The sequence below is a fragment of the Mycteria americana genome, chromosome 3 (genome assembly GCF_035582795.1).
Source record: "Mycteria americana isolate JAX WOST 10 ecotype Jacksonville Zoo and Gardens chromosome 3, USCA_MyAme_1.0, whole genome shotgun sequence".
Classification (NCBI taxonomy): Eukaryota; Metazoa; Chordata; class Aves; order Ciconiiformes; family Ciconiidae; genus Mycteria; species Mycteria americana.
Genome location: NC_134367.1, coordinates 94,538,123 through 94,547,406, shown reverse-complemented (window position 1 = coordinate 94,547,406; position 9,284 = coordinate 94,538,123). Strand labels below are relative to the sequence as shown.

Sequence of the window (9,284 nt, the reverse complement as noted above, 5' to 3'; positions counted from 1 at the left end):
GACAGAGTGACACAGACGCTTTTTGAATAGGACGAAGGACCGAGCAAGGAGAAAACATTTTTCCCAGTCACTTCTCCTCTATTAATGCCACCTCACTGCCATCCGGCTGTGCTTTGCCCTTCTGCTGAAGTCCATCAGCCACCAAGAGCTGGGTTTCAGCTGGGCCAGTGTGCTGTGGAGAATCAGGCCTCTTCTCTTCCCCCTCAGTGGTGGCCCGCCATCACAGCACCTTCCTTTGGGGGCAGGGAGCTTCGCAGCGAAAGGTCTCCCAGTCCTCATATCTGCCTATCACCCATTCCTTCTCCTTCCACACTCACCCTCCTTCAGATCAGGCTCCCTTTTTCTACAGCCTTTGCCTTCATCATCCGTACACCAGTGCCTCCAGGAAATACAGCTTCCCTGCCCTTGGTGCCCTTCGTCCTCCTGCTTTGTGCCGGAGGATGCCCTGCCACGGACATCTCCACCCTTTCCTGACTCTCATTCTGAAAGGGTTACTCGTCTCAGACCTGCTCCGAGTGCATTTGAAGAAGCCTTTGCTGACATATTTGCTGCAGTACAGCATGAATCATTTTGCTCCTCTAGTTCTCGGCATTTCACAGATCTCCTCTCTTCCCCCTTTTGCTGATTCCTTTGCAGGCCCTTCCTCGGATGTCTTCTGGAAGGGGAAGGAGCAGAGGGAGGAACACTAGCAAAGCCAGCTACAAAGCTTTCAGGGAGAGAGGGGCCTGTGCTGGCCGAGGCAGCGCAAACCGGGAGGGCAGAAGAGGAGGGAGCAGCCTGGTGCAGGGGAAGGACGTAAGACGTTTCATCTGGCGAGCGCTGCCTGCCTCACGCCCTTCACAGAGGAGGAGCTGTTTGGGATCGAAGCGCCGTTCAGCTGGGGGATGTTGTGGCACAAGATCCTACATGGCAGTTATCTTCTGTGCAGGTTGTTACCACAGGATCCTTTTGACTCTACTGTGGTGCAAGGCCCCCTTTGCCCTGAGGCATCCTCTTGGCCTTGCAGGAAGCTGTCCTCACCTCTGACGTTGCCATCCATCCATCCGTCCATCCGCCTCATGCTTCTTTTAGGTGTCCTGCAGTCTCTAAGCGCCCAGCCTTGTGCTGCAGCCCTGTTATGTCCAGTTAGCCCCAGTAAGGATCAGCATGGGTCTGTATGCCCTGGGACATGCTCACCAAGTCTGGACACTCTTGTTGAACCCAGAACTCAAGGGGCAGACTCCTGCCTAGTGTCTTCTCTGCCTCTTCCAGGCTGGTGGGCTGGGAAGGGAACCATTAGGACTTCCAGGCAATAACCGTACACGAGGGATCCTGACGACTGAGAGCCCTGGTCCTGAGGTTGGGGTAGGAAGCAGCAAATGAGAAACTGGTCTGGGAAAGCTCCGCAGAGCTAATAGGACTGGGCATCCTGCCTTCTGCTCCAGGCTGGCTTTTTAGCTCATATCTGCTTAGGCTCAGTGTGGTCTGAATAGGTCAGACCTATCTCATCAGTTAATGGATGTCTGGGAGGAGTTCAGCTGGAGAGTAATTGGGAAAAGCAGAAAAAAAACCCCGCAAATACACTTATAGTGTATTCATCTGTAAAGCATCTGTCTTTAAAGAGTCATAAGAACAGGCATACTGGATCAAACCAGGGGATGGTCTGGCCCAGTATCCCATCTCTGACAGTGGCTAGAAGCAGGTGCCTGGAGAAGAATAGAAAAACAATGCAAGCATGTGTGTTTCTTTCCTCCAGCACTCTCCCCACCTCCAGCTGTGTTCAACTCACACTGAGCCAGATGTGGTTTCTGTGCATTGAATCATTCTCAAGGGGTTTCTCTTTCATGGACTTCTCCTGGAACCTGCATAGACTCTCAGCATCCATAACATCCTGTAGCAAGGAATTCCCTAGTTCAGCTGCAGGCTGTGTGAAGAACCATCGTTTTCCTTTGCTTTAAACCCAGCTCCTGCCAGCTTCACCTATTTCTTTTATTGGAAAAGAGAGTAAACAATCCATTCCTGTCCGTCCTCTTCAACAGCACTCTGAATTAACACCATGTTATTATCTGCTTATTACACGTGGTACCTAGAGACCTCTTGCTACAGGGCAGTGTATAAAGATAAGGCTGAATAATAGTTGTTTTGCTGCAGTGCTTCCAGCCCAAGCAGAGGAGGCAGGCAAGGGGCAGGGGCCAAGGGCATTACAGGAGAGCAGTGTGAGCAGACCATTCTTATCGCTGGCCTCTTTCTAAAGTTGCCTTTTTCTTTTGCAGGCAGCCCAGCTGGAAAATGTGGTGGTGACTCTCAAGCAGTTTTCCTCTTGCTCCTCTTGAAGGAGAAGCGGGTCCTGAGCAGGATGCAGCAGCCAGCAGCTGGTGACAGGAGCACAGCCGTCCCCTCGCTGTATCCATGCCAGGCCAGCCTCGCTGCTGACTTGTACTGTACACACCGCGTCATCGAGGATCCCGAGTGGTCCCTCGCCACTGTCCCGCACCTCACTGAGCTCTGCCTCCAGCACATCGTTCACAATTTCGAAAGTAAGCAGGAGCAGGTTTCCCTGGGACACATGGAGAGAGAGTGTGAGTCCCGGGGAGCAGAGGGTCAACAAGGCAGGCAGATGCATCTGAAAGGCAGAGTGTGGTACCCAGCCCTGCCAAAGGAACAGATGGGGAGAAACATCCCCTCAGGCAGCTAGTTAAACAAACTAACTCTTTAGTTGCTAAGTATGTGCTTGAACACTCCAGGGATGGCTGTAGTCCTCTGGGCTGCTCTCCAGGATGTGACTCTGCCCTAACCTTGTCCTGTCGTTTCTTCTTCCTTCCGTGCTCTGCTGGACTCACTTACCTCAACCGTGGCTGGGGCTGCCGAGCCGGTTTCCTTCTCTTGATTCATGCACGTGTTGCAGTAGCACTCGAGGATGGAGCCCCGTTGTGCTGAGTGCCGTACAAAGAGATGGAGAATTGCTCCTTGCTCAGAGGAGCTGCCGTCTCAGAATATGTATTGTACTCACAGTCTCAGGCCTTCTCCATGGCTTTTGGTGGTGATATGACAAGTTATATCCTCAGGCAGGGCACGTGCTTTTGAAGCAGGTGGACTGATGAAACATAGCAAAACAGAAAAAGCGTGTCTCATCTGGGAACTGACTGGGAAGGGGAAAGGAAGGGCCTACCTGTCTTTTTGGCTGACTCAGTGAAGTGGCAGCAAAGACCAAAGGCAGGTCTAAGGCTATGTCCGCATTGGGACTGTAAGACAGCACAGAGGAGCTCAGTGCTGCCTTACGCCAGGAGCTGATGGTACTTGGGGGTCTGAGCTGGGACACCCTTGCAAGTCCTGTCAGCCTGGTCAGTCAGCCCGATGCCAAATGGATTGGACCTACATTGCGTGCGCATAAAAGCAGTGTGCTCGGTGTCTTGGGAACCCTCATGCCATTACCTGAGCTGTGCAGCTGCATCTTGCCCACTGCTGTGGCCTGAGTGAGCCCGAGTGAAGCGAGCCCGGTTCTGCCCGTACGTGTCCCTCCACTGCTTGTGTTGTGGGACTTGGCAGAGAAGGTCACTGCAGTGCCGCTGTAGGACACTGGAGAACAGACTCCAGGAAGAGGCTGTGGTAAAACCCTGGGTGTCCTTAGGAAGGAAATGGCCACAGAGACAGAGGAAATATAAAGTTAACCCCACTTTGTGTCTCAAAATCTGATTTCCCATGCGCAGACAGGCCTCTCCACAGATGATTTCTGTTACTCAGCGCTACTGTGTACATGTCACCAAGCATTCATGGTGTGAGTATGCACGGCTTTTCTCTGGCATTTCTTACCACAAAGAACTTCCACCAGACAGGAACCAGCTGAGTCTTAGGGTGAGCATCAGGAAAGAGACTGAGGGGAGAAAGCTCCTTGGAAAAAAGAACTTTTATTTAAACAAGGTGGACCTAAAGGCTAAGAGCGTGTCTCGGTGGAAAGGAACAGGAATCAATTTGGGGTAAGACAGACACCTGAGTTAAGATAAAAAAGCACGAGGACTTGCACGAAGAGCACACAGACAGTTGTTCTCAAATATCATCCTTCAATATGCTTAGAAACCAAAGGGAGCAAAGTTCAGCAAATGACAAGCCAAGCTCTCCCATCGCTGTAAGGCTGAATTAGCTCTCTTGGGAGCAGAAGTCCTGCTCTGAATATAAACTGCATTCAAACTAAATTTAAACTGGGAGCTAAGTTTCTGATGCAGTTCCCAAATATTATGGGAGTAAACCCAATTATGCTGATGTTTTATTGTAAAAGTTAGAAATCCTACACAGAAATGTAGGAGATGAGATGAATCCTACACATTTTCTGCCAGCTTAGCTCCCTGCACCAGCTGCTGGCAACTGAGAAGAGAGACAGTGTCAGCAGAGGGGAGGGCATGGGCACGCAGCTGGGGGCCCGGGCAGAACCATAGTGCCAGCCATGGTTCCTACAGCCCAGACCAACCTCTCCTTCTCTTCATCCCCCCCAGAGAACCCTATTTTGGACCGTCTTCTGCCTCAGCACCAAAGGAAGGTGATGGACAGGCTCTCCACTGGCCTTCCACTCGCTGTGACTGCCAACCTAATAAGCGATGAGGACTACTGGAAGAGGTGCTGCACTGAGCGCTGGCAAGTCTGCGACATCTCCAACTATGGAGACAGCTGGAAACGGATGTTCTTTGAACGTCACCTGGAGAACATCCTGAAATGTTTCATCCCTAACAGCACAGACCCCAACCAGGTCCTAGAGCTCATCCCGCTCTGCAAAGATTATGTGCGGAAGCTGGAGGTTGATCAGTTCCTGCCACCGGTGCAGGTGGATCAAAAGGAGGAGAGGGATGACCTCTCTGATACAGGGAGTGATTTTGGATTCGGCGCGGTCTCCATGCATCACTATGACCTGGGAGTCCTCATTACTGCTCTCCCTCACCTTGAAGAGCTTCATCTCACTTACGGCGTTAAGGACTGCGGCATGAACTTCGAGTGGAACCTCTTTAACTTCACCCACCAGGACTGCTGCAACCTGGCTGTTGCCGTGAAGATGTGCCACAACCTGAAAGTAACGTATCCCAAACTGAACCTTCCTTCCTCAGCTAGATCTCCAAATTGCCTGGGGATAGAAACCCAGGGACCAGTTTTGCTTGCTGGCAGCACCCTTCCTTTTGCAAGTTGTAATCTGGCAAAGTGCAGAGATGTTAACTCTGTGGCTAGTGCCGAGTATCTTGTTCTGCATATGTCCTTGTTAGAACATGTTGACAGAGGGTCAGTGAGAAAAATACTTGCTCCTACAAAACTTGTTCCCTGTAGCACAAGAGAAAGCAGCACTCCTGTTTAAACTCCTCAGATAGTTCTAGGAGGGAGGAGAGGAGAAGCCCAGAAGGAGTTTTTCATAAGGAGTTTTTGGGAGTTATGCTCAGTAAATACACGTCAACATGCCCCAGAGGAGCAGAGACACACACACACACCCCCCCCAAGAAGAGTATGTGGAAATACTCACATTTGCCTTAGAGTGGTGAGGGGTTTTCCTTCTGGACACTAACACCATCTTCATTTCTGTGGCAACTGCACTGCAGATACTCAGCCCCTCCAAAACATCAGCGGGCATTGCTATCCAGAGGGCAGCCAGAGCAAGCTGGCTGAACGGTCTCCCCACAGATTGGCGTGCTTTGGGAAATATTTGTCTGCTTGGCTTCCAGAAGAGCAATTACTTCTCCTGTGGCTATTCAGGCACCCTGGCCATGCAGGACATTGCCCTTCACAGAGAGCACTGTGGTTACCACCGGTGCACGTGCTCGCTCAGACAGTGTTCAACTGTGATCTGGGGTGAGTTCTGCTGTTACTCTCTGCAGACATTTGGGCAGCTTTATCTCGTTTTAATTTAGCCCTCTGTGTCAGAGATCCCATGGAGTCAGAGGAGAGGAACAGGCATTTCCAGGAGATGAACCATTTCTCCCTAGAATAGGCATGGGACGTCAGTGGCATGCCCTGCCTGCTGGAAGGATCTGCCCACTATAAAAGCAACTATTTGAGCCTACTAGCTAAAGGTGTCTGACGTGAAGGGAGATGAATCCTGTCTGGTGAACCATGGGCTTAACTCCCTTGAGGTCTTGTACAAAGCTCCATCCAAAGCGCTGGCTGTTTTAGTGTCCCTGTCCTTTATCCCCACAGGTTTTCAAGCTGACGCGAAGCAAAGTGGATGATGACAAGACCAGGCTGCTGGTCCGTCACTTGCTGGATCACCCCTGCTTGGTGGAGCTGAACTTGTCCCACAATCTCATCAGGGACAAGGGGGCACAAGCTGTTGGCAAACTGATCAACCGCAGCAGATTAGAAACCCTCGATCTGTGTAACAACCAGATCCATCACCTGGGGGCTCAGGCTCTTGCTCAAGCCCTGGCTGAGAACTCCACCCTGACCTCCCTGAATCTGCGCCTCAACTGCGTGGAGGACAAAGGCGGGGAGGCGATCGGCCGTGCCCTGCTGACCAACACCACCCTGAAGTCCATCCACCTGGGAAGTAATAACCTGTGCGAGCCAACCGCTACGCTCTTCTCCCAGGTCCTGGCTCAGAACGCTACCCTGGCAAATATCAACTTCTCATGCAACCACCTGGGGCTGGTAAGAGAAACCCCTTCTCCCTGCAGTTTGTGAGCCTGCATGGTGGCCTTGCAAAGCAGATGCTGAGCCTGCCCTGCCTCGAAGCCGCAGAGGCAAATCCATCCCTCACTTTGCAATCTTGCTGCGATAACCATCAGTTGCGAGCAGGGAAGAGACTCTAGCAGACGGCAGGAAGGAGGACATCTTCTGTGCACGCACGCATTTATCTCACTCGTTACATCTAGCTCTGTTCACAGGGCTGAATCTGGCTTCCAGGCTTTGGGCTTTTGGGCAGAGAGGGATTTTCCCCCCAGGAAACTGAAAACCAGGGAGTATGTCTGGGAAAAATCACAGCCGCTTCACACACGTGGGAGTAGATAATAATGATAGGCGGCATGAGACAAGGGCCTTATGCATATCCTCTGTACTTCGGATCTGCTGTGCCATCTGTCACTCAGCAGCACACAGATAGTGTCATCCTTCCCAGAATCTCTCCTGTCCGTCACGCGCTCAGAGGAGACTGTTAGAAAATTGGCTCGGTTGTTGAGCTCCTTTAACTCACCCTGCAGCTCTGGAGCAGTGCGGTAGGTCAGAAGTGTCACGTTGGGGTGCTTGTAAGTGGCTCCTAAACCACGGGCTTACATTTTCTAGATAGAGGAGCATCCACAGATCTTACTACATCCCTAAGAGCTGCAGTATGCAACATGCCCACAAACCAGACCGCTTCTCTTCTGCTGATTAAAAAGAGCTTTAGAAATCTGAAACTAGACAGCCAAATGCAATCATGCTGGCTTTTAAACTTTCTGCGCTGCCTCAATTTTTCTCACTGTCACAATAGACAGCAAGACCAGCTGTCCCTGCTGGCAGGAATATTGGCATCAATGTGTTTGACAATGGTTTTAAAAGGGTTTGATGGCAGAAAACCTTTTGTGAGTTCTGAGTTTTATGATCCTGGACATGGAAAACCATTTGCGTTTAATGATACAAGGGGGCAAAGGTTGGAAAGGATAGAAAGATTTTTGCTTAGTAAATAATAATCTCTATGCTTAGCATCTTTCCTCTGATGAGCTCTCCTGTTACCCATTTGTGAAGCTCCACAGCAGCCCAACAAGTGGGTTGGTGGTATTATCTTTGGGGAAATGGGGGTCTTTGCTAGAGAGGCATCAATTTCTGACCTCTGTACCCCATTAAAAAGAGACTCCTTCCCGGTCCTTTTTGCTGTGTCCTTAACAGGCAGGGTGCTGGGATGAGGGGACCACCTGGATGGAGGAGATGGGGGCAGGAGGTGTATTTGGTACCTGAAAGAGAATAGCTGTGGGGGAAAAAAGTCAAATTGTCACATCCCTAAAGACAGTGCTTCAGGTAAGGGAGGGAAATGCCCCCAAGTGAGTTGCCTCCCTAAGGCTATCTGCATCGCGTTTTCTGTCCCGTGCAGGCTGGACTTCAGTTGCGTGAGATGTTCTCCCCAGGAAAGCCAGCCCAGCCTGGGAAACGGCATCCAGGCAGGAGACTGCCAGCACTGGGGCTCTCGCCACTGCCGAGACGAGGCGCAGCGCACTAGCCACGGGCATTTGTCCCCAGGCAGCAGTGAGCTGGGGACCAGGGGACGGGGGAGAGCAGAGACTCCTCTCAGGTTATCATCGCCAGCCGTGCTATTAACCAGCCTGAGCTTGAGGACTCCTGACACGGTACCCAGAGGGAGTCATTAGCATGTGTCATATCACCGAGTGCTGCATAAGGTTACACTCCTTCCCTGTGTACTTCTCCTGTGAGCAACATTTCGGGCTTGGGTGAAGGCCTTCGTCACTTTTGGCACCATCTCATGAGCTCTCCACCACCGGCAGCAGGGAAGCGCAGGAGAAGTTGCCCTGGGGAGGAGGGAAATGGAGCAATACACTTCACTTTTGGATCTCCTCCTTTAACCCTGCCTTCTTACCCATTTGCAGGATGGCGGGAAGCAGCTGCTTGATGGGCTGGCAGATAACAAGGCTTTGACCGAGTTCGACCTCCGCCTGGCAGAGGTGGGCCAGGAGACCGAGTACCTCATTCACCAAATTGTGTGGGCCAACCGGGAAGCGGCCAGGCTGGGGTCTCTGCAGCACCCGCCTGCCAAACCCCTCTGAAGAAAACGCTCCAGAGAGCAATGAGCTTTGCAGGTGCAGCGTTGGAGATACTTTACTTCAGAGGCTTGGTTTTATTTGTATTTCTGAGAAACGCTCAACTTGTGGCCGCCATCGCAGCCTTTTCCAGATCCCCATCATCCAGCCTGTGACTTAACACGAGAGGGACATTAGACCTCATGGGCCTGTAGTGGCATCACAGGAGCAATCTGCCTCGAGCCCTCTCTCCCACTGCACCCGAGCCTAAATCCCACCTCCTGTGGTGTTTCTTATGTGCTCCAGCAGCAAGCTCAGTTCAGGCAGCTGGATGTTGTTCCACCTGCAAAGCAGCTAAGGTGAAGTCTCCACCATCTAAATGGTCTAGTCCAGACCTAACCTCCAGGGCAGGCAGTTCTTTTAGGCTTTTTGCCGAGTAGGACATCACATGCATAGAGGATAGAGGGAATGTTGTTTCTAGTTCCTCAGCAGCTTTTTCTGGCTATTGCTCTGCTCAAGGATTTATTCGTTTTTATAGCAAAATCTGTCTGGAGTCTCAGATATGGATGGTGAAAAGTAAAAAAAATAAATTCAATAAATGATAGGTCTCTCCAC

General features: G+C 51.3%; 1 protein-coding gene across 1 annotated transcript; it reads left to right on the top strand.

Annotated features, from left to right (window-relative positions):
* Window positions 1–2,335: 2,335 nt before the first annotated feature.
* Window positions 2,336–9,128, top strand: DRC5 (dynein regulatory complex subunit 5). Its single transcript, XM_075497407.1, has 4 exons — window positions 2,336–2,516; window positions 4,467–5,035; window positions 6,145–6,594; window positions 8,520–9,128. The coding sequence occupies exons 1-4, from the start codon at window positions 2,336–2,338 to the stop codon at window positions 8,694–8,696; spliced, it is 1,377 nt and encodes a 458-aa protein (XP_075353522.1). The 3' UTR covers window positions 8,697–9,128.
* The last annotated feature ends 156 nt before the right edge of the window (window positions 9,129–9,284 follow it).